At 47.5% G+C, this 25,667-nt stretch overlaps 1 protein-coding gene across 1 annotated transcript in view; it reads left to right on the top strand.

Annotated features, from left to right (window-relative positions):
* Window positions 1-25,667, top strand: part of STX1A (syntaxin 1A) — an 86,207-nt gene that overhangs the window by 41,726 nt on the left and 18,814 nt on the right. Inside the window, exons 2-3 of the mRNA XM_081944001.1 lie at window positions 5,504-5,581; window positions 8,453-8,552. Coding sequence (XP_081800127.1) covers window positions 5,504-5,581; window positions 8,453-8,552 — 178 coding nt within the window. The remainder of the gene's footprint in view (window positions 1-5,503; window positions 5,582-8,452; window positions 8,553-25,667) is intronic.

The raw sequence follows: 25,667 nt of genomic DNA, 5'->3' as shown, positions 1-25,667 counted from the left end.
CGTACCCTGCTTTTCGTTGTAGAAACCTTCAAGCACAGAAAGCCCGTAAGTTTGGCTCATTGAGCAAATGCAAGGGCCTACCAAGTCATTTGGTGGACGGAATGTCCCTCGATCACAAAGAGGAAGATTTCAGAACTTGGTGCACCACGAAAGGCTTGGTGGAGAAGGCCAAGTGTGAATGGCATTTGCAGAAAACACAGTTAATAGAGAAGGAAAGAGAGACTGGTTCCTAGCTTTCTGAGAGCACCATAGACATTTCTTTTTTTAATTTATTTGGTTGGGGAGTGGGAGAGCAGATGGCTTATGTGGGAAAGCCCATCCTTGATTATGTGCCCAACTTTTGCCTGCTTTGTTTAGACTTTAGAATGCTTGAGAAGGCTTTCCCGGACTGCTGAAGTCATCATTTGTATCTTCTTTTGTAAATATTCCTTTTGTGCTCATCAGATCCTACCTAGGTCAGGGCTTCCTCAACCTCGTCAACTTTAAAATGCGTGGACTTCAACTCTCAGAATGCCTCAGCAAGAAAGTTGGGTGAGAATTTTGGGAGTTAAAGTCCATGTGTCTTAAAGTTGATGAGGTTGAGAAACACTGACCTAGAATGTGCTCAGAGGAGCAGCTGAGTGGGACTTGATGGTCTAAAGGAATGCAAGGACAGAAACAAAAAGATTTCCCATGCTAATACAAATCACAGAATTTTTGTTTTAGAGTCAATGGTAGAAATCACCTATGGAATCAACCCCAGTTTACTATGGTCACTGACCAATGCTTGGCTTCCTATTCTTAATAAAGAACCGAAGCAACAGTATAAAATGCAAATTAAATAAACCTTAATAAGGAGGCGAATCATTACTTTGGCTGCAGAAGATTGTTCTTCTTAAATAGCAACCCGGCTCTATAATCAACTGGACAGTGTGTTCTTCCCTGTGCCAAATTCCAGTCTTGTTTTCACTGATGCTGTGGGGACCCTGGAGCATTGTTCCTGAGCAAGGAAGGGCACCCTCTGCTCCCAGCTGCACCCACTCCTTCTGAGGGAGAAGTTGCCATGACAACTGTCAGCTGTGATTTGGGGCTACCAGAATGGGATGTGGCCCCGACCTGGAATGCTCCCTCTTCAAGAAGCAAGAGAGGGGAGGGCTGCAGAGGAGGATGACTCTAGAGATTTGAGGCAATGCGCCCACGCACGGGTTTGCCATTTCCCTGCAAAGAATGTGATTGCTTGAGATGTAAGTGCAAACGCCCCAGCTGAGCTCCTGTGCTGCCACGCAGGGCTGTAGGAGTCTCAGGCACATGGCAGCACCGTCTCACCAGGAAGAGAGGCAGTCTACGCCATGTCCTTTCTCCCTGACTGCACTGTGCATCCTCAAAGAAACCTTTGTTTAGAATTGTGCTTCCCGAATCTCACATTTTAAGGACTGATTTAGTCCTGGGCAAACTGTTATTCTTGACTATTACCCATTTTAAACAGGGAAGGAGACAGATGTCTGGAAATCAGAGCATTTCTATGCCAAGACCGTTTCCATTCTCCAGCCCTCAGGTTCAGTCTTACAACAGCCCACACCTCTTCTCCTCACAGCTATTGTGAACAGAGATAGGGCTGTTGTTCATATCCCAAGATGTCATATGGCGCCAAAGTAAGTGTTCCTATGTTACTTCCAAAGCATCTTTACCTCTCTCTGGATCCAAATATAGATTGTGAGTACTCACCAGTGCTCACTGCTCCTTCCAGTTGGCCAATTAGATAATAATAGAATCAAATTCATTATTGGCCAAGTGTGATTGGACACACAAGGAATTTGTCTTTGATGCATATGCTCTCAGTATACATAAAAGAAAAGATACATTCGTCAAGAATCATAAGGTACAACACTTAAAGATAGTCATAGGGTACAAAGAAGCAATCAAATCATACTAGGAAAGAATCAATATAAATCGTAAGGGTTGGATCGGGTAATGGAAAGGCACACTCAGGCTAAAGGCAACAACAGCACTTTATTGTAACAGAACAAGTATGTACAATCCAGCGAAGGTTGAGTCTGACAGCAGCCCTTTTATAGGGAGCTGTCAGACCCTTCGACCAATGAGATTAAACCTCTGTTCCCGCCGGAACAGAGGACCTTGGTGGAAACCATTATAACTGAAGTTAGTATCTAACAGTAAGGATACGAGCAACAAAGGTACAGTCATACAGTCATAAGTGGGAGGAGATGGGTGATAGGGACGATGAGAAGATTAATAGTAATAGTAATGCAGACTTAATGAACGGTTTGACAGTGCTGAGGGAATTATTTGTTTAGCAGAGTGATGGTATTCGGGGAAAAACTGTTCTTGTGTCTAGTTGTTGTGGTATGCAGTGCTCCTTAGCGTCCTTTTGAGGGTAGGAGTTGAAACCGTTTATGTCCAGGATGCGAGGGGTCTGTAAATATTTTCACAGCCCTCTTTTTGACTCGTGCAGCGTACAGGTCCTCAATGGAAGGCAGGTTGGCAGTAATGTTTTTTTCTGCAGTTCTGATTAACTTCTGAGTTCTGTGTCTTGGATTACAGAATCAAACCAGACAGTTATGGAGGTGCAGATGACAGACTCAATAATTCCTCTGTAGAACTGAATCTGCAGCTCCTTGGGCAGTTTGAGCTTTCTGAGTTGGCACAGAAAGAACATTCTTTGTTGTGATTTTTGGATGACGTTTTTAATATTAGGTGTCTATTTTAGGTCTTGAGCTATGAGGAAGTACAAAAAAGGGCTCCTTGTTGACTTCCTCGCCCTGAGTCTCCATTGCTGTCACTGCGTTACTTTTGCCACATTTGTTCGCTGTGAGGCAAAAAATAAAACGTCAGCTGACCCTGCAGCCCTCTTCTAAGGGCACTGAAGCTTTAAGGCAGCTGGTCAGATGTGGGGTGGCAGGGTCCTAAGAACTGAGTGATGGAGATTGGCAAGAGGTCTTAAACCTGAAACACCAGCTTGCCTCCAAATTCCAAGGAGCTCCAGCAACACAAAGCACAAGTTTTTTCAATATGACTTTTGAGGCAGTTGAACCTGAAAACCTGTGCTTGGCTATTCAGCTAGGATGTTAAAATGTGGGGGAACAAAGTTAATTACTATAGGAACAGTAGTATAGTAAGGCTCCTTTGTCCCATGGCTGCATTATATTTTCCTAGTTGGTCATGAAATCTGATGTTTACAGGTAAACCTTGAAGTGACTTTAAAAAAGCTACTTACAACCTGTCCTCAAAGTTACAACTGTTATTATTATTATTTATTATTTATTATTATTTATTAGCGTTTATATACCGCCCCCTCTCCCGAAAGGGACTCGGGGCGGTGTACAGTCCGTATCAAAAATACAACAAATTAAAACATAGTAATAACTACATAAATATGTATATGAGAGGAGGATAAAATATGCCAAACTGTACAGCTAAATAAATAAATCGAAATGTACAAAATTTAAAATCCCAATGTCATATCAGGTTAAATTTAAAAAATATCCCTCTAAAAACCAGTAAGAATGTGTATGCCAGGAGGTAGACATAAATTATGCCAGACCAGCCAGTCGGAACAGGTGTGTCTTCAGTTTCTGTCGGAAGGAGCGGAGGTCAGTAGTGGTTCTAATGTCGGGGGGGAGGTCATTCCAGAGGGTTGGGCCCATCACAGAGAAGGCCCTACTCCTCGGTGTCGCCCGTTGGCATTGCCTCGTGGACGGCACCAGGAGAAGGCCCTCCCTGTGAGAGCGAATTGGCCGCAGGGATGTATGTGGGAGGATGCGATCCCGCAGGTAACTAGGCCCTATGCCATGGAGCGCTTTAAAGATGATGATCAAAACCTTGAAACGCACCCGAAAGACTACAGGCAGCCAGTGCAGCTCGCGCAGGAGAGGTGTTACATGGGAGTACCTAGTACTCCCCATGACTACCCGCGCGGCTGCGTTCTGGACTAGCTGCAGTCTTCGGGCGCTTCCCAAGGGAAGCCCCATGTAGAGAGCGTTACAGTAGTAACGCTCTCCCCTGGTCACCTAGTCACATTTCAAGCCTTGGAAACCAGCTTGAACTGGACTACTGCTGAATGTACTTATATCATAAAAAGTTTCAAGCTATTTCAGAAGGTTTCAACAAATACTTTTTTTTAACATATTACAAATGTTAATTGATAAGACAGTTACAATCTGTTTCACTCATAACTTGCATCCACACAACCACCCTGGATTATTTCCCCCTCTTTTCCCTCTCTGCTTCATCCCAGTTTAAACCTACATCAGTTTAGCCATTCCATGTTTGCGATGAAGTAAGGGGCAGCTCATAGGAGCTTATGCCTTTTCATGAATTGCATTCGTGGGGAAAGGTGGCAGCAGACCTTTGATGGTTTCTACTCCTTCAAAAGAAGGATTTTGTATGGAATTTTGTAGGGGGGGGGGGGAATGCAATTGCTGCCTCTCACCAAAGTGTGCCCTAGAGCCGTGATGGCGAATCTATGGCACGCATGCCCGAAGTGGCATGCGGAGCCATGTTGCCTGGCATGCACAGCGTCGCCTGTTCCTCTTCTGGATTTTTGGCACGCATGCGACCATCAGCTGGCCTTTGTGCGTGTGGCAGTGCCAGAAACCAGAAGAGCTGGTCTTCCATTTTCCAGCCTGAGCATGCACACTGGCCAGCTGATCAGCGTCTGCGCATACGCAGCAGTAACCAGAAGACTTGCTGGCTGGTGCGCAGAAACCAGAAGTTCATTTTCCAGCACTCACATGCCCCCTGGGCAGCTTCTCTTCCTGGTTGCGGTCCAGACAAATGTGCACACACACACGTAACACGCCCCTGCACGCGAAGTCCTGCCTTTTCGGCACTCGGTGTCAAAAAGGTCCGCCATCACTGCCCTAGAGGTATGTGGGAGTCAGATTCTGAGAGGGCAAAGATACTCCAGATCCAGTATGACATCCTTGCTGTGACTGTCATCTACTCCTTAAAGGAGTTTTCTGCTAACACAAGATCAGAGTTGCTTGAACCAAATGGAGCTTGGACGTCACTTGTGGCTACTGTGATGACAGGAGTATACTCTATTGCTTCTTGCTCCTGGCTGAATTTGGCCTGGTACAATTTTGATCAAAGTTAAGCAAGGAAATTTGTCCCTAATACTTTCTTCTTCTTCCCATGTCTCAGTCCTTCTCTTCATGGTTATTGCCTTAGGGGAGAGTAAACACAGCCCAAGGCACAGATATAGAAAGAGCATACAAGGGTAGGCACTTAAGAGCTGGATGTCGTCCCCATATAGTGCAGAAATGTAATAGTACTTCTACTTTTAGCTCACTTTGAAGAAAGGATGATTTATTAGCACTAGAAGAACTCAGAAATGAATGAGTTGGAAGAACAGGAATCAATGCATAGCTGGCTTTGTCCTTGAGGCAAAGGTACTATCCATCTGATGTCATCTCCGCCTTATGATGCAGAATTTAGGTCTTTGCATTATGTGAGGCAGCTCTTTGAGATTCCAGATATTGACATTATGTTTCTTACATTGCAGGCCAAGGACAGTGACGATGACGAGGAGGTTGCTGTTGGCGTGGACCGGGATCGTTTTATGGATGAGTTTTTTGAGCAGGTGATACATCCTTATTTCCTATTTATTATTTAGTGTATGGCATGTCATACAAGGACTTGCAACACATATGAACATTTCACCTAGATCAGGGGTGTCCAAACTTGGGAACTTTAAGACTTGTGGACTTCAACTCCCAGAATTCCCCAGCCAGCATAGCTGGCTGGGGAATTCTGAGAGTTGAAGTCCACAAGTCTTAAAGTTCCCAAGTTTGGACACCCTTGACCTAGATTAAAACACAATAAAATATGAGTGTTTAAAAGATCTATAAGAACAGCGGTGGCGCAGTGGTTAGAGTGCAGTACTGGTGGCTACTTCAGCAGGTTGGCAGATCGAATCTCATCAGGCTCAAGGTTGACTCAGCCTTCCGAGTCCTTCCGAGTTGGGTAAAATGAGGACCCAGATTCTTGGGGGCAACAGGCTGACTCTGTAAACCACTTAGAGAGGGCTGTAAAAGCACTGTGAAGTCTATAAGTCTAAGTGATATTGCTATATTCAGATACCAATGTCTAGGCCAGCTAACCCTTGAAGCACAGTATTGTTTAGCAAAAGCACTTAGACTTATATACCGCTCCATAGATCTTTACAGCCCTCTCTAAGCAGAGTCAGCATATTGCCCACAATAATCTGAATCCTCATTTTACTAACCTCAGAAAGATGGATGGCTGAGTCAACTTTGAGCCCGTCAGGATTGAGCTACTGGCTGTGGTCAGAGTCAGCCTGCAATACTGCATTCTAACCACTGTGTCACATGGCTCTTCTATGTGAAAGCTTATGTGAAAAAAATCAGATATTGGATTGGTATATGCCCTCAGCTTACAGCCAGTCACTACGTCAGTGGTTCTCAACCTGTGGGTCATGACCCCTTTGGGGGTCGAACAACCCTTTCACAGGGGTCGCCTAAGGCCATCGGAAAACAGATATTTTCAAAAAAATATGGAAAACAAAAAATAATTTTATTGTTGGGGGTCACCACAACATGAGGAACTATATTGAAGGGTTGTGGCGTTAGGAAGGTTGAGACACACTGCACTACGTGATCTTATTTCTTATATATACATGTATAAAGATTAATAAATGCAACGATATTCTCCAGATGGAGACTGGACACTCAACAGTTAGAAAACACCCAATTAACCAAACAATTTTTAAGCATTTTTCTTAGAAACACTTTAACAACCTATGACCTGATGAGTCATTGTTTCAAAAAATATATTTTCTTATTCAATTTATGGGTGCTTTAGAATAGATGGTGGCAGAGCTTCTAATGTTTTTCAAAAGCTTTTAAAAATTCAGACGTATCTGCCTTGAAAACAGCCCATTTTGAACTTTGTAGTTCAATGAAACATCAAGAGTTGACCTCGAGAAATGTTTTGGGACATTTTGCATTATGTCATAACTTGCTTCATAAAATGTTTTGTAAGATTTACTAAATTTCAATTCTAGGAGAGTCAGGAGTCCTAGATTTTGGGTGCATTCTCTTAAGCCAGCTCATTTGAGATACACTATTTTGGTTGAAATAGTGTTGGCATAGAGTGCATCATTTCACCCAAACGAAGGTTACGCAAATGAGAGTTTCAGTAATATATAAGTAGATAATGCTATTGTGAAAAATATTTTGAATGTATTTTCAATAGGATGAAAAAAACAATACAGCAGCGATGTACAAGACTGTATAGTTCAGTGATGGCTAACCTTTGTGTGCTGAAAGGGCCTGCATGCGCCCCGCACCCATAATGCAATGCGTGTGTGACGCCCTCTGCGCATGCATTTGCAACTGCCACACTCCCCCCGCACCCTGCACATGCACACGTGACATGCACTGCCCTCCCACATGCACGTGTGACCCCCATGTACCCCGTTTTGGGCCTAGTAGTCTTCCCTGCAGCCTCCTGGGAGCAAAAATGAGCCGCGGAGGGGGAGGCCTCCACGCTCCACTCTGCTCCCTGCGCTTGTGTGCATGCCCCCCGCACCCCATGCATGCATGCACATCTCCTGCATGCTCCCCGTGCATATGTGGCAGACACCCAAAAATCAGCTGGCCGGCAGGAGGCGTGCGCGCGTGTGCGGTAGAGCTGAGCTGGGGCAACGGCTCGCATGCCTCCAGAGAGGGCTCTGCATGCCACAGGTTCGCCATCACTTGGCTAAGGGAAAGAACAATAGGGTTAATTTAACAATGGGATTGTGATCATGCAATAGGCAGTTGGTTGATAGCATTGGTAAAATGAGGACCCAGATTGTTAGGGGCAAGATGTCGACTCTATAAAGCAGCAATGGCGAACCTTTTTTGGCTCGCGTGCCATAAGTGGGGGGAGCGCAGAGGGGGTAGTGTGCGGGTTTGCCGCACCCATAATGCAATGTGTGACACCCCCCCCCCCAGTGTGCATGTGCACACTACATGCGCTCCCCCCCATTTTTTGCATGCTTTTTTTGCCCTCCCCAGACTCCAGAGGCTTTATAGGAGACTGGGGAGGGCGAAAACAGCCTCCCCCCCCCAGAAGCCCTCGGGAGGTTTGGTGGACCTTCATAAAGGCTCTGGAGCCTGGGGGAGGGCGAAAAATGGTTTTAAAAAAGGGTGAACTCAGCTGGCATATGCGCGCTGGCCAGCTGACAGGGCAGCGCCTCGCCTGCCCTGACAAATGGCTCCGCGTGCCACCTGTGGCACGTGTGCCATAGGTTCGCCATCACTGCTATAAACCATTTAGAGAGGGTTGTGAACCCCTATGAAGTGATGTATAAGTCTTAACTGCTGTTGCTATTTGACGGATTGATTTTTAATATGTCAATCCCAAAATGTGTAGCATTCATTATAGCCAGCTTCAGGATTCAGAATTTTAATTCTGCAATCATACCAGGCTTTTCCCCCTCCCTCAGGTGGAAGAAATTCGTGGGTTCATAGAGAAGATCTCAGAAAATGTGGAAGAGGTGAAGAGAAAGCACAGTGCCATCCTTGCTTCCCCAAACCCTGACGAGAGTGAGTAAGGTTGCTTTGCATTTCTTTCACATATGGACCAAGAAAAGCAGTAAGATTTTGCTAGGGACAGAGAGTTGTCGCGTGGTTGCAGTTAGAATGAAGGCCTCCACTGCGTTGTCTCATTCATGTAAACCAGATAGAAATTGGAAACTTAGGGCCAAGATGGAGCATGATTATGGGATTCCATGGGAGTTCAAGAAGAAGGGACCTGAAGCTCGTCTCAGGCTGTTCAGCCATCTGCATTTCTCATCGGTGTTCATGCTTGTCAAAGACTTTGTCTTGAAATGCTTCCAGATTTGGTTTTTTTTTTTTTCCATTAGGCAGCTTCCCTGCCTCATTCGTGGAATTTGACAGGGAGATCCAGATTATGTTACCAAACACTTTTAACATTTTTTTTTAATGCCTCTCCGCCACTTCCATCTATCTGTTTTGTACAACAGACAAATCTACCGTGGAGGGAAAGTTCCAAAGTCTGCAGGATGCCTTTCGGCTGATAGTGTTAGGTGTTAGCCATGTAGAAGCAGCTTTTCTTTTTAGATTAGCCAGCTGGAAATTCTTTTTTTTTTTTGTCGTTGTTGTTGTTGTTGGGAGGGCTGCCCCCCACATGGCTCTCTGCTACTATGCAACCCCTATTGTGGCTAGCTCCGTATTTTCCCTGCTCCGTTCCAAACAATGGAACATTCTTCTCTCCCATGGGAAGTGTGGGTGCTGCGTAAATATTAATTAACTCCCTTGCCTGATTCGTGTGAGCACATTAGAACAAAGCGCTCTGTAATTAGCTATGCCTTAATTTAGACAGCAGAACCTAGCACTCGTCTGTCCATCTCACAGTGGGAAGCTTTCGCATTACCAGAGGTGGGTGGCCTGGGTGCAAAAAAATAAATAAATGATCGTGTGAAACCCAATAGATTGCTTCATGGCTGAACCAGCTGGTCATGTGAGATAAACATTTCAAGGGAGAATGATATGATTAAGGGACAACAGTGAAATCATATGTAGTTTAGGAGCTCCATCTCAGAATCTGTCACAAGCAGTGGTGAAATTCATTTTTTTTTTACTACCGGTTCTGTGGGCGTGGCTTGGTGGGCGTGGCTTGGTGGGCGTGGTGTGGCTTGGTGGGCATGGCAGGGTAAGGATACTGCAAAATCTCCATTCCCACCCCACTCTGGGGCCAGCCAGAGGTGGTATTTGCCGGTTCTCCGAACTACTCAGATTTTCCGCTACCGGTTCTCCAGAACCGGTCAGAACCTGTTGGATTTCACCCCTGGTCACAAGGCTGGAAAGTACTGGGTCTATGCAGAATGCAGCTCAAACATGATCAAAAATAAAATAAAATGAAATTGTCCTCCGGAGACTGAGCCAAATAACTTTTTTTTTCTTCCCATCAAATTTCAAAGCTAATTGACTTCTTGACAACTTTGTCTTGACAATTCTAGACGGCTTGCAAACAAAAAGAAAACAAAACATGTAAAAAAGGTCACAGCCAACTGGAAGAACAGTTCACCAGCTATGAACCAATGGTAGCTAAAGGAGGCTTGATAGTCCTTTGTGGTAGCCCAGACAGGAAGCAAGCCATTCCCACATACCATTCCTGAGCTTCACTATCACTCTCTCCCAAAGCCTGGGACAGGGATGGCTTTTTCTTTTTGGTGTCGAGTGCCCAAAGTGTGTGTGCGCACGAAACCCCAAAATGCAATGTGAGCACCACCACCCTCGTGCAGGCACCCCATGTCCCCTGTGCCCATGCGCGGCAGAGACCCAGAGATGGCCGGAGGTGCGTGCGCATGCGTGGTGGAGCTGGGCTGGGGCGACGGCTGGCGTGCCCACAGAGAGGACTCTGCGTGCCCTCTCGCCATCATGGGCCTAGGAGAACTACTGGGTCTCTAACAATGTCCTAAATGTCAGAAGAGTGGAGCCACATGAATCTCTGGGGGATACCATTCCAGAAGACAGGTCCAGCCTGGGCTCCTGTAAGATGACACTGTTTAATTAATGGGGACCCAGGGCTCAATCACTCTGCGTGATCATATCCAATTGTTATCAGAAAAGGTAGTTGCTGTTCTCCTAGGCGCTGCTTGGAGTGTCCAAGCACGGGTTAACATCAGCTTGCTGCCCAAGGACTGAGTTCGAATTCTTGTAGCTCCGCCTCTTGCTCCCCTCAGAGGCTCAGTTTTAAAAACTCAGTCGCCCTACAGGACGCAATTTGGGGAGATCCAGTCCTTGAGCAGCAGACTGGACCCTCTGGTTAGTGTAGTTTGCTCCCTTTAAGTAAAAATTTTAAGTTTAGTTAGCTCTTAGATAGAGGTTTGTTATTTTTTTAGTATTTTCTTGTATTTCTTGTATTCGAGTTTTTTTCTTGCCGTTTGAATTTCGCGCGCGAGCCAGGCTGCCTGGAGCGCGACTCGCTTCTCGCAGCGACGAGAGCGATCACACTGGAGGGGGTTCGTTTGGCGGCTGCCGGCGAACGACTGGGGTGCAGGTAGGAGACTAGGACCCCAAAGGACAGCATTAGGCTGTAGCCTTTTCCCCCGGTGCCGCTCCAGGCGCGAAAACGCGAACGGCGGCCATTTTTATTTGAAAATTTTGGCGCCCTTTTTTTGCCGGGGCTTTTAGCCTCATCGCGTTGCCTGCGCTCTCTGCAGATCGCCGCAGTAGGGGTTGAAGAGGACCATCGCAGGGTCTCCTGACTGGGTCTCTTCCCCTCCAGACCTACAAAGCGGCCGCAGGGGTTCTTTTGGTCATCTAGACCATTCACCCTTGCCTTCTTCAGCGCGGATCTGCTGGCTTCCTGCCTCATTTCAGCCGGAGCCATTTTCCAGCCACCACTTGCCTACAGCAGGAGGATCCCAGCGATGCAAGCCTCGGATTCTCCAGCACCTCAGCCATCAGGAAGGATTCCCAACGCTATGGAGAAGCAAGTGGATCAGCAGGCTGGCCCACCAGCAGCTAAACGCAGCAGGACCAACCCTGCTGCCAAAGGTGAAGGGGTGGGATGCCCAGCAAAGGGGAAGGCTCCTAAAGCCAAGCAGCCTTCTAAGGCTGAAGAGAGACTAGCTGCTAGGAGGCAGAGGGCCCTGGAGAAACAGTTCCAGAAGGCCCTATCTGCCCAGCAGGTCCTTCCCCCAGCCCCTACTCCTGGGGAGGAAGGGGTTCCTGCTCCATCTACCTCCAGGCAGGGGATTCCTCCCTCCCTTCCAGGGGAAAGAGAGGAATTTGATTTTTCCCCTAATCCTTCCAGGGCCTCTATGGGTTCTCCAGGCCATTCCCTGGCAGCAGATTCCCTTGATGAGGCAGATTCCCTGGCAGAGGAGGGTTCCTTCATCTATTCAGTAACTGGGCCAGATACCCCTCAGGCCCACGATCTTCCCTTGCCCAAAAGCATGCAGGAAGTGGTGGCAGAGGCCATCTCTCGGGGTATCACTGATGGGATGATGCAGCTGGCATCTAAGCTTCCCCTTGCCTCTGCTAAGCCCAGTAAGGGGAAAACGGCTAGGGCACAGGGACCTCCAGGGAGGCCTCACCTGACCCCTCGGGCATCAGCGAGGTTTCTGATTCAGAGGAGGTGGAGCGTGATGCTCCAGACCTCTCTGAGGATGAAAATCCCACACCAGAACCTCCCCCCTCTCTGGGTCTTTTCAACTCTTCCATGTTTCGGGCTATTCTGTCTAAGGCCCGGGCTGCAGGACCCCAGATGGGCCTTCCAGCCCCTAAGCCCAACCCTACCTCGGATCAGGCTTCCATGGAGACCATCGGTCCCCAGGACCCAGGGGCAGGGCTTTTCAACGAAGTTTCCCCCCCCCCTTAGACTTGGTTCCAGCCCCTCAGCTGTTCCTCGACATTATCCAACGCCAATGGACCCAGCCTGGTTCCGTGGCAAATCCCAGTGGGAACGACAAGAGGTTATATACCATGGAAGAGCCGCTGGAGGAGCTCCTAAAGCTCCCCCAGGTTGATGACCCCATTATGTCCCTTACCTCCAATTCGGCTCTACCTGCTGAATTACTGGAGGGGCTCAAGGCAGAGGACAAAAGGGCTGAATTGTCTTCTATCAAGACGCATATGGCCACAGCCTGGGCCATGAGAGCATCTTCTGCCTCTTCCTACTTTGGAAGGGCAGCTCTCTTCTGGCTCCGCAAACTATTGTCCGGCCTACCGGCTGGGGACACTAAAATGAGACAGAACGTGAATAAGATCATAGCAGCCATAGAATACTCTGCTGATGCCTCACTTAGTGCCACTAAGTTTTCCTCCAGGGCATTAGCCGCCAATGTGACCTCACGTCGCCTACTGTGGCTTCGCCACTGGCAGGCAGATGTCAAGGCAAAGTGGAAGCTGGCTTCCGCTCCCTTTAAGGGTGGGAAACTTTTTGGGGAGGCCTTGGATTCCTTTCTGATTGAATCCAAGGACAAACGCAAGGTACTCCCAGCCATGACCAAGAAACCTGAACGCAAGGGCCAGCCCTTTCGGAGGGGTTCCTTTCGGAATTCCGAGCCTTCCACCTCTTCAGGTGGTTCCGGCCGTCCCTTTTCCCAGTCACAGGAACGTCCCCAGGACAGACCTTTCTACAGGGATAGAAATAGACAACAGGGCTACCGCAAACCTTCCCTAGGGGGGTTCTCCAACCGCCCCTTCCGGAAATCCAAGTGACAGTCACAGGGACCCTCCCATAGGCGGCCGTCTCCAACTCTATGCCGCCCAGTGGGAGGAGACCACGACGGACGTGTGGATCCTCAACACAATCCGTCACGGCCTGACCCTGGACTTCCTTTCCCCCTCTCCAAGATCCTGGGTTTGCTGCCCCACTCCCAGGTCACCTCACAAGCTCCAACTAATGAGGGCGGAGATAGACCACCTCTTAGAGATAGCGGCCATAGAAAGGGTACCCGAGGGTCAGGAGGGCACAGGCTTCTATTCCATCCTGTTCCTAGTCCCCAAGCCATCGGGAGGGGTGCAGGCAATATTGGACCTCAAGCGACTCAACAAACATCTAGAATACAAGCGCTTCAAGATGCAGTCCCTGCAGACCATCCTGGGTTGCATCAGACAGAGAGACCTCCTGACATCGATAGATCTGAAGGAGGCGTACCTGCACGTTCCGATTCACCCGGCGCATCGCAGGTTCCTGAGGTTCCAGTTTGCCAACCAGCATTTCCAGTACAGAGCCCTTCCCTTCGGACTCTCGTCAGCCCCACGCACCTTCACCAAGCTGCTGGCCGCCATCGCAGCTCACCTACGCTCAATTCCAGTGAGGCTGGAGTGTTACCTGGACGACATCTTGATCCACTCGTCATCCAGGGATCAAGCGCAGCAAGACCTCAACACCACCATTCAGGTCTTGCAACAGCACGGCTTCTCGGTCAACCTGGCCAAGAGCCATCTCAACACGACCCACAGGATCCAGCATCTCGGCACCGTCATCGACTCGGAGTCCTGCAAGGTCTTCCTCACGCAAGAGAGAGTGGACAGCATCAGATCCATCATGCGGAAGATCCGGTCCACCAGGTCAGCATCTGTAGTTTCCCTCTCTCAACTGCTAGGGAAGCTGGTATCCTGCATTTCGATGGTCCCGTGGGCACGCCTCCACGCGAGGGACCTCCAGTGGTTCCTGCTGCCCCTCCAGAGACGCATGGCCAGCAACTCCAATGTCACGATGTTAAAAAGTTTGCTAGGCCTGAACTGACATTCAAGAGTTAAACTAAGAAAGCTTTATTGCGCAGGTCATAAAAGTTCTTATCTGAAAGTGATTTATTGCGCATGCGTTACACATTCCAGAATTCCTTCTTCTTTGTTCGGCTGCCAACTTGGCAACCAGAGCTTTTTATTATCAAAATGTAACCAATTAGTTATTTTCTGTTTCATTTACTTTTATTATTTTCGTATTAAAGTTTGTTTATTAATTAGAATATACTTGTTAAAGACTTATTTCTTTTCTTAATATCTCAAAAGATATGTGGAAGGGAATCAGCCTCGGTCCATAGACCTCATTTTCTACAGGGTGTTTTTTTCCCCTGACATCCAAGAGGGTGATACGTCTTCCTCCCAAGGTAATTCGTTCCCTACGGTGGTGGCAGTCGGATGCTCTCCTGAAGGGCTCCTACTTCAAGGAGCCGGAGCGCCTGGTCATCACAACAGATGCCAGTCTCTTCGGGTGGGGGGCACACCTTCGGAACCAGGTGATCCAGGGCAGATGGTCACCAGCGGAGCTCGCCCACAACATAAGCTGGCTAGAGCTCCGGGCTGCCAGACTGGCCCTGCGGCATTTCCTCCAGCTGGTCAGGGACAAAGATGTGCTGGTCCTGACCGACAACATCGCCACGAAAGCGTACATCAATCATCAGGGTGGCACACGATCCCTTGCTCTGATGACGGAGGCGGAATCCCTGGGTCGGTGGGCGGAACGACACCTCAGGTCTCTGCTGGCGGACCACATCTCGGGGGAGGACAACGCGACTGCAGACTGGCTCAGCAGATCCACCATCCAGAACGCGGAGTGGCGCCTTCACCCAGACCTGTTCCATCAGTTGTCTCTGCGATTCGGCCTTCCAGTTGTCGACCTCTTCGCGTCTCCGGCCAACGCCCAGCTACCCAGGTACTTCACGAGGTTCCAGTGCCCAGGGGCGGAAGGCACGGACGCTCTTCGCTCTCCCTGGCCTCCGGGTCTGCTGTACGCCTTCCCGCCCCTGCCGCTAATTCCACAGGTCATCGGGAAGATCCTGACAGAGGGAGCGGAGGTACTGCTGGTGGCTCCTCACTGGCCGAGGAGATCCTGGTTCGCCGACCTGGTCAGTCTCTCAGTGTCTCGTCCCTGGTGCATTCCTCAGGACCGCATTTCCCTCAGCCAAGGGGCCATCCATCACCCGGAACCCCAGTGGCTGAAACTTGCCGTGTGGCACTTGAAGGGGAGATCCTGAGGCTCAGCGCATATTCGGATAAGGTGATCCGCACCATCCAGGCATCCAAACGTCCATCAACGGTCAGAATTTATGAAGCTACCTGGTCGGCCTTCTCTCGCTGGTGCCTTCAACACCAGATCTCTGCCACTTCTGCCACCGTTCCCCAAGTGCTGGACTTTTTGCAGGACGGTCTTGACAGGGGTCTGGCACCCAACACTCTCAAACACCAGACTGCTGCCTTGGCCTCCATCCTGTCTACTGAGTCGCACCTGTCCCTCAGCAAACACCCGCAGGTGCGCAATTTCCTCAAAGGAGCCACCAATCTGGCTCCCCCTACCATCCACAGGTATCCTACCTGGGACTTGTCCGTGGTGCTACGTTCTCTCTCCGGGCCACCATTTGAACCTCTTCGGACAGTTGGACTACGCCACCTGACCCTCAAGACGACATTCCTCATTGCCATCACTTCGGCACACCGGATCTCTGAACTGGCAGCCTTGTCAGTCAGAGAGGACCTTTGCGTCATCCACTCCGACAGAGTGATATTACGCCTGGACCCGGCATTCCTACCAAAAATCAACAGCGTTTTCCACCGCTCGCAGGAAGTGATCTTCACGGACTTCTGTCCGCATCCCAAGCACTCCAGGGAACGTGAGTGGCATAAGCTGGACGTCCGCCGTGCCCTGCGGATCTACATGAGAAGAACAGCTCCTTTCCGCAAGTCGGAGGCCCTCTTTGTGTCATTTCAACCTGCCACCATGGGCAAGAAGGTCACCTCCGCTACAGTAGGGCGCTGGATAAAGGCGTGTATCCAGCTTGCCTACGAACATCAGGGCAGGCCGGCGCCTCCTCGTATCACTGCACACTCGACAAGAAGTGCTGCTACATCAGCTGCATGGGCCACCCAAGCATCCATTGAGGACATCTGCCGGGCTGCTACGTGGTCAGGCCCGTCACCGTTTGTCAAGCACTATAGACTGGACACCTTTGCCTCGGCTGAGGCAGCCTTCGGGAGAAGAATTCTGCAGAGGGTTGTGGCTAGCCCCGCGCCCGTGAACAATTCTTCCCTCCCTGGGGGATCATAGCTTTGGCATGTCCCGTGCTTGGACACTCCAAGCAGCGCCTAGGAGAATGACCGTTGGCTTACCTGAATGGTCTTTCTCTAGGCGCTGCGGGAGTGTCCAACCCCACCCTATCAGGGGTCGCGGGGTAGTTGTTTCATTGGATTGGACTTTTGCATTGACAGTTCCTTTGGACACTCCTTCGTTTTTTAAAACTGAGCCTCTGAGGGGAGCAAGAGGCGGAGCTACAAGAATTCGAACTCAGTCCTTGGGCAGCAAGCTGATGTTAACCCGTGCTTGGACACTCCCGCAGCGCCTAGAGAAAGACCATTCAGGTAAGCCAACGGTCATTTTCCTATAATGGAGCAAGGATAGCGGCGTTATAGGCAAGAATCAGGCAAGGGAGTTATAGTAAATATCTTTCTACCACTCCTTCCAGAGGGAGGGCTTAAAACTGTTGTGACACTGCTTCCTGTAGAATAGGGGGGGCCTTCATTCCATGTTTTCTCAAGTCTTCTTCCATTAAGTTCCCTTCTGGCTTTTCAATTTGACACTGGAGAAAGGCATGGTGCTCTCCCCTCCCACATGAAGCAGTGTCTTCTAAGCTCCACTTTTAGAATGAGTAGAGTGGAAACACCCACTTTAGAATGCCTTGTCTCCATTCTAGAAAATGGGCATTCATGGCAAATCCAATGGATAGTTTGGAAAAAGAGGCACTGAATGTTGGCTTCGTGTTTCTATACTATTACTTCTCAACCTTGACAATTTTAAGATATGTGGACCTCAACTCTCAGGATTTTCCCAGCCATCAAGTCACAAAAGCTCTGCGTGGCTTTAGGTCAATCATTCTATCTGAACCAACATACTTCATAGGGTTATGGTGGCACAGTGGTTACTGCCAGGAGTTCAATCCTGACCGGCTCAAGGTTGACTCAGCCTTCCATCCTTTGTGGACATGTCCATGATTACCTTTACAATAAAATAGAAGTTTACCACTGCTTTCTTTCACAAATTTTTCTTTCCATTTTCCTGGTCTAGCCTACAACCCCGGTCTTTCCTAGGCATCTTCTATCCATATAGGGAACAGGTCCAATCCAGCTAAAGTTAAGGTCACCTAAGGTCAGCCAGCTGGGCAGATTTCTACAAAGAAAAAACACAGCCACGAATGCTAAAAACAATAGTTCGACTTCCTTAGCAGTCTCTGAGTCTGTAATAATGCTTATTAAAATTCCCTAGCAAATGTTGCAAGCCCTGCTGATTTTTCGAGTCACGCTGATATGAAAAGCACGAGAGCAAACTGGAAAGTGCTTTTCTGGTTAGTAGCTGGTTGACCAGACCAGCATATCTTTTTCTGCCTTAAAAAATGGCATTCACGTAGTCTGTCACAGCTCACCCAAGTTGTCCCATTCCTTGTTCATTCAATTCCTTGCTTTCTTGCTTCCTTTGACAACTCTGTTCTCTTTTTGTGTCTGCTGTAGGCATTCTTTAATTAGGACTGTGTGGGACGGGCTCTCGGGATTCAGCGGGCAAGTGCTTCCAGAAAGGATAGCTGGATTTAGATAGCTTCTTCCAGGCATAGCCCTCATTTCCTCCTATCTCAGTTGCCTACGTTCCTGTTGCATTCCCCAGACAGATGCCTCCAGTCTCTCTGCGTCTGCCCACTTGGTAGCTGGATGCTTTGCTTCCCCTTCTGCCTTCCATGCTCCCCTGGAGTTTCAGTCAAGCCTTTTGCTGCCCTATGCCCTTACCATAAACCCAATTTTCGTCTGCTTGGTTGTTTAAATTAGATTTGCCCGGTTCTCCCCACTTTACTATATTCGCAAGCCTGAAGTTCAGGGATGGGTGATTCATCCCATTGCTACACCACTCTGCTGACAGATAATCCAAGCACAGTTTGTGCATGCATCTGTTGGCAATAGGAGGCTTGGATTGCTCTCATTAAAAAGGAATATGCTAAATTGCCTCCCTCCAAAATTCCCGCGGCTTGATTCAGAAGTGACAGTTGAAAAAAAAAAGTGAACAGTCCTTACTGTAGAATGACACCTGAATTCCAAACTCTAAAGATTGAGTGCAAAATCTCGCAAAGCCATTTTGTAGCAGGTGTGCGAATTGTGCATGTGAGGTGTTTTGCAGTGCAAGTTGACTTGGAAGCAAGTCTCATCTTTGGTGGAATTTATTCTTGGATCAATTTACTTGGGATTGTGTGGATAAACACTGGAATGTCTAGCAGGCCAATCATCCCATTTCAGCAGAAGGCCATTCTTTTAGCAACAGGCTTTGGTGTCACCCAACCCTTGGCTGAGTCAGCCAAAAGGGACCACCAGAAGAAAATCTAGATGGTTCTTAATAATACCCTGCTTGTGTAATGTTGAGTTTGATCAGGGTTTTTAAACTAGGGAAAATAATGGAAAGAGTTTCCTCTGATTGTCTATGGAGATTCTCAAGTCATCCAGGTCATAGTTGTCCCAAAGGTGCTTTTTCAAAAGGCAACTGGATTTTGTTTTTCCTTGAAGAGGTTTCGCTTCTCATTCAAGAAACATATTCAGTTGTGACTCAGGGTCATTGACTCGGTTATGACTTCAGTCAGAATTAAAGAAGCTTCTTGGATGAGAAGCGAAATGTCTTCAAGGAAAAACGAAGTCCAGTTGACTTTTGAAAAAGCATCTTTGGGTTTCCTCTGATTCTTCGGTCCTTTATATCATAGTGGAATACACTGGCTGTTTCAGTGTAGTCCAGGATTCTCCACTCATAACATTTAAGGAACATTTGAACATTATTTATCGCAGCTTTCCTTTGATCTTACCCACTGTTGGTGTGAAAGAATTGCAGCTTTACAATTTTTAGGTAGTATGATCAGTGGCTGCAGAGTTCTGAAAGGAAAAGAAACAAGATGTGCCAGATTAGGAAGGACTGGCCTAATCAACTCATTAGACCAGGGGTGTCCAAACTTGGGAACTTTAAGACTTGTGGACTTCACCTCCCAGAATTCTGGGAGTTGAAGTCCACAAGTCTTAAAGTTCCCAAGTTTGGACACCCCTGCATTACACTATCTGCTTGCAGGATACAGTGGCAGCATCTCTATACAGTCCAGTCTTTTTTTCGGGGTACATATTGAATGAGAACCCACTGCCTGAAGTCAGTCTCTGGGCAACAGGTTTTACTGTAAGAAAATTTTCTGTTGAAGGTTTAACTGAAATCTACTTCTCTGCAACTCCTTTTTCAAAATAACTGGGCTCTACCTAATGCTTATTAGCTCAGAGTTCTCATCATTTTTGCTTCTCCTAAACATGCACAGTACTTTACAATAGAATAGAATAGAATAGAATAGAATAGAATAGAATAGAATAGAATAGAATAGAATAGAATTCATTATTGGCCAAGTGTGATTGGACACACGAGGAATTTGTCTTTGGTGCATATGATTTCAGTGTACATAAAAAGACAAGAGATATCAAGAATCATAAGGTACAACACTTAACGATAGCCATAGGGTAGAAATAAGCAATTAGGAAACAATCAATATCAATATAAATCGTAAGGATACAACCAACAAAGTTACAGTCCTGCAGTCATAATTGGGAGGAGATGGGTGATAGGAACGATGAGAAGACTAATAATAATAGTAATGCAGCCTTAGTGAATAGTTTGACAGAGTTGAGGGAATTATTTGTTTAGAAGAGTGATGACATTCGAGGAAAGACTGTTCTTGTGTCTAGTTGTCTTGGTGTGCAGTGCTCTATAGCGTCGTTTTGAGGGTGGGAGTTGACACAATTGATGTCCAGGATGCGAGGGGCCTGTAAGTATTTTCACGGCCCTCTTTTTGACTGGTGCAGTGTACAGGTCCTGAATGGAGGGCAGGTTGGCAGTAATGGGTTTTTTTGCAGTTCTAATTATCCTCTGAAGTCTGTGTCTGTCTTGTTGGGTTGCAGTTCTAGTGTGGTAAAAAAAAAGGGGAAAAAAAAAAAGGTAAAGGAGTGCCTGCAGATTTTACTCCGTTCCTGACTCTAGGGCAGGGGTGTCAAACTCAAGACCCGCAGGCCAGATGTGGCCTGTGGGGTGCTTAGATCTGGCCGCCCTCCAGGACCGCCCTGGAAACAGTGAAGGATCGGCCCGCAGTGCCTCTGCCAGCGAAAATGGAGCTCCATTTTCGGCTGCAACAGCCTCCTGCAACCCTTTGCCAGCCAAAATGGAGCTGCCATTTTGGGGTCCTCCCTAGCTCCATTTTTGCTGGCAGAGCACTCGGGTCTCCACAGGCACCCCCCACATAAGTGAAATCGAGCTGGCCATGTCGAGCTGACCCTGGCCCCCCGAGGTCAAACATAACCCTAATGCGGCCCTCAATGAAATTGAGTTTGACCCCCCTAGGTGGGGGTACTCATTTCCGTTTCAAGGCCATTGAGCCAGAGCTGTCCAAAGACATTTCCGCAGTCATGTGGCCAGCAGGACATCACAGAGCACTGTTACCATTCCACCAAAGTGGTACCTGCTTGTATTTGTGTGCTTTCAAACTGCTAGGTTGGCAGGAGTGGGGGGAGGATGGGAGCTCACGCCATTACTTGGCTCTCAGGTGTTGAACCTGGGCTGCTGTTTTTCCAGCGACAAGCCCAGCGTCTTAACCCCTGAGCCATCGTTCCACCCTCTTAGTTGTGGGACATTATCTAATTCAGTGATGGCGAACCTATGACACGCGTGCCACAGGTGGCACGCGGAGCCATTTGTCAGGGCACACGAGGCGCTGGCCAACTGAGTTCACTATTTTTAAAAGTCATTTTTCGCCCTCCCCAGGCTCCAGAGGCTTTATAGGATCCTGGGGAGGGCGAAAAGAGCCCCCCCGCCCCCCCGGAGGCCCTCCGGAGGCTTCAGGGACCATCCGGAGGCTTCCCTGAAGCCTTCGGAACGCTTAAAATGACCCTCCGAGCAAACACGAAATGACTTCCGGTTTGCTCGGAGGGTCGTTTTAAGCGTTCTGAAGGCTTCAGGGAGTGTCCGGACAATCCCTGAAGCCTCCGGAGGGCCTCGGGGGCGGGGGGAGGCTCTTTTCGCCCTCCCCAGGCTCCTATAAAGCCTCTGGAGCCTGGGGAGGGCGAAAAAAGCATGTAAAAATGGGGGGGGTCGCACCTGTTGTGCGCGCATGCGCACTCGTGGGTCGCGCATTGCATTGTGGGTGCGGCACGCCTGCACATGACCCCCCTGCGCTCCCCCCACTTGTGGCACGCGAGCCAAAAAAGGTTCGCCATCGCTGATCTAATTGCTCAGCTTTTTAAGCAAGTCTTACTTTCAAAATCTATCCCTACAGAATTTTACTAATAATGGCTAGACAGAACCGTATCTCCTTTTCTCTCTTCCACCCCACCCCCCAATCCCAAAGATTTCTCTCTCTGCCACTTGCTTCATGTGCCATCCATATTTGCACAGCTGGAGCTGGATCAGTGTTTGGAACAGGCCGGCAGCCTTCATCTTCATGTTGCTATGCCATCCACTTCCTCAAATGATATCCGGCTTCTCTGTGGCTGCAAGATGTCGCTAATGAGTTTTGGGTCACGTATAAAGGATGGAAACATTGATTTCCCAGACTGAGTTGGTGTGGTGTATTAGCCATTGTAAACACCTGCACTGTGCAAGACAGAAATTGCTCCCTGGGGATGTGTTTGCCTTTGAAAATCCAGAAGATTTTTATTAGATGGGAAACAAGTTACTTCAAAAGCAGAATAGCAAAGGATACACGGGGGAAGGGGACAGTTGAAGAAAGCATAGAGCTTCAATTTTACAAATAAGAAAGATGTGCTTTGCAGAGATAAAATATTGCATTTCTTATGCAGCTTCCTCTTTACTGCTCCCAAAATATAGACGTTTCATCATATATCGCACTGATTATTTGACTGGAAAGCAAGAGATAAATTGTAACAAAGAAGAACATGTTTTAAAAGGAAATATAACAAAGGCAATGTAAGAAGGAAAAATCCATACAAGATCCTTATTAATTGTCGCCTCTTGTTCTCCCGATTTATTACACAGAATTTAGATGGCATCAGCTTCCTACATTCCAATATTTTTCTGGATTGTCCCCTCATTTATTTATATATCTGATCTGTATTGCATAATGTATAGTATGAGTCCAATGTTTAATTAGCAATTGAAAAAGCTAATTCAGCCAATCCTGACTTACTTTATTTCATGTCTGCACAACATGTAGGTAGCCCAGCTTTTTTTGTTTGCACCTAATGGTGGAGTAATATATCAAATGAAGCCTTAAAATAGCTTACAGGTAGCTCTTGACTTTACAACCATTCATTTAGTGACCGTTCAAAGTTACAACGGTACTGAAACATATGATTTTGACCTTTTTTCACACTTACGACTGTTGCAATATCCCTGTGGCCGTGCGATCAAAATTCAGACACTTGACAACTGGCATGTATTTATGACAGTTGCAGTGCCCTGGGGTTATATGGTCAACTTTGTTACTAACTTAATAACTATGGAAAGATTGTAAAATGGGACCAAACTCATTTAACCTATTGTATTGTATTGTATTGTATTGTATTGTATTGTATTGTATTGTATTGTATTGTATTACCACTGTCTTGCTTAGCAATAGACGTTTGGGCTCAATTGTGGTTGTAAATCAAGGACTACCTATATTTGGTTTTGGCTTGATATGAGTCTGTGCAAACAGGGTCCATTAAACGTTGCTGTAGGCCACATCTGAAGCTGTGTTTTGTTATTGGCTTGTTACCCTAGTACAGTGATACCCTAGTACAGTGATGGCAAACACCAAGTACCAAAAAGGGTGCATGTGCTGGCCAGAAAATGAACTTCCAATTTCCGTGCAACACCCAGCTAGCTAGTCTTCTGGTTACTGGAGCGCATATGCGTGCGACAATCAGCTGGCCAGCATGCATGCTCACGCTAGAAAACGGAAGACCAGCTCTTCCAGTTTCCAGCACTGCCGCATGCACTAAGGCCACTTGACCATCGTACCAAAAACCAGGAAGAGGAACGGGTGACAATATGTGTGCCAGCCAGGCAACATGGCTCCATAGGTTCTCCATCATAGCCCTAGTATGACAAATGCATGATTTGTTTGTGGCTTTTTGTCTTATTTCTAGTTTGATTTTGTCCTCTGCCCAGACTTGAAACCAATCCAGTATTGTGGGTATTGCGTGCTTGTATGAACTTAATTTCAGTGGTGGGTTTCAATTTTTTTTAGAAGCTCTTCTGTAGGTGTGGCCTGCTTTGTGGGAGTGGCTTGCCAGCCATGTGACTGGGTGGGAGTGCTTTCCAGCCATGTGATTGAGTGGGAGTGGCTTGGCAGTCATGTGACTGGGTGGGCATGGCCAACTTGTAAAATGTGGTAAAACTCACTTAACAATATTTTTGCTTAGCAACCAAAATGTTGGCTCAGAAACTCTGGCACAACCAAGCTCAGAGAGAACCAAGGACCCCCCAATAGTAATAAATATAAGAAGTAGAAATTCAAAGCTAGGCACTGCATTTTATTAGAAACTCACATGTTGTCTTAGATCAGTAGTCTGGAGCACCTTTTTGCAATTAAAACTATTTATTAAAATGCACAAGCTTTTGCAACTCATGAAAGCTTATGCCTTTGTAGTAAAATTTAATAAAATGGAAAAGGTGCTATCAGTCTGCCGATTTTTGCCCCATAGACTAATAACACAGCTTTTCTACATGGTTCGCAATTTACCAACTTTTCTGTCATTGCAAGTAAAGGCCTTGAATAAGCTTAACAAATTTAGAAAGCTGCAAGGCGGCATGTTCTGGACAAGCTACAAAATCCCTGTTGATAAAGGCATTTAAAAGCACTTCAAGCTTGTGGGCTTAAGCCTATCTCAGATGCTTCACTCGAGTTCTTCACATGCTGATGATGATACATCTATGCCCGTGATTGCGAACCTGTGGCATGCAGAGCCATATTTGCTGACACGCCAGCCATCAGCTCCAGCGCGCATGTGTGCAGTGGCCAACTGATTTTTCACCCTTCCAGAGGGCCGGGGGAGGCAGTTTTTGCCCTCCCCAGGCTTCAGGGAAGGCTGGGGAGGGTGAAAAACAGCCTCAACGGGCCAACTGGAAGTTCGAGAACAAACTTCTGGTTTGGCCATTGGGGCCGTTTTTCGCCCTTCTCAGGCTTCAGAAAAGCCTCAGGAGCCTGGGGGGGTGTAATATGCACATGCGCGGGGTGATGGTTGTGCATGCATGCGTGGGGGGTCGTATGCGCAGGTGGGCGGGGAGGATTTAATTGGTATGGGTGCGCGCAATTTTGGCATGCCATAAGAAAAAGATTCGCCACCACTTATCTATGCCATGGATTGGGACTGCATTAACTAAAAAATTAGGTAGTTATTCGGTTGTCCCACCTAATCCAGAAAATGGAACACTTGTCTGTCGTGACAAATGATGCAGTACATGATTTGAGCTTCTCCGGAGAAGAGCTGAAGCATGGCTGTGTGATTCTGAGAGACGCTGGGCTTGAGCTGTGTTCTCCTTGCCTCCTTGAGGGCCAATCTCTTCTGCTCTTGCCAGTGTTGCTTGGTTACACTGGCAGCATTTGGAGCTCCAGGTGACAAAAATTATCTCATGGGGGGTGATGAGGGAAACACAGTTGCACCTGCCTCTTTCTGTGCCAAGCCGTGTTAGTTGTGATCAACATGAAGGTAGCGACAATCAGCCGGAAGATTGCAGAGAAGGAGCACCAAAAGGACTGTCCGTCTTCTGCAAGGAGGCCTTGGAAGGCCATAGGACTTAGGAAAGAAATGATCCAGGACGCTTTCATAAACATGCTAAACGTTAAGCCCTTGCAACCAATGTATTTGGTAAGGTCACAAACATTCTAAAACCAGAAGAAGAAGAAAATGTATTATGGTATAAAGATAATGGTTTGGTTAACACAGCAATGGATGGATCCCCACGGCATGCTGATTCATAAACTGTCACGCGGATGGTTTGATTTAATCTAATGTTATGTGAGCCACCTTAGAAGAGAAAAGATGAATGACAGATAGTGGAGGTTTATATAAACCTATAAAGATCTCTGTGATGAGTCTCATGTAGAAAAAGTGATCCCCCCCTGCCTCTTAGTTGGAGATGTTATGATGGATAAAAATGCATAATTTATAGAATTTATACTGCAGGATGTGATGGCC

The sequence above is a fragment of the Natrix helvetica genome (assembly GCF_964273705.1).
Source record: "Natrix helvetica genome assembly, chromosome: 2".
NCBI lineage: Eukaryota > Metazoa > Chordata > Lepidosauria > Squamata > Natricidae > Natrix > Natrix helvetica.
Note: the sequence above shows the minus strand (reverse complement) of the source record. Positions and strands in the feature narration are given on the sequence as shown.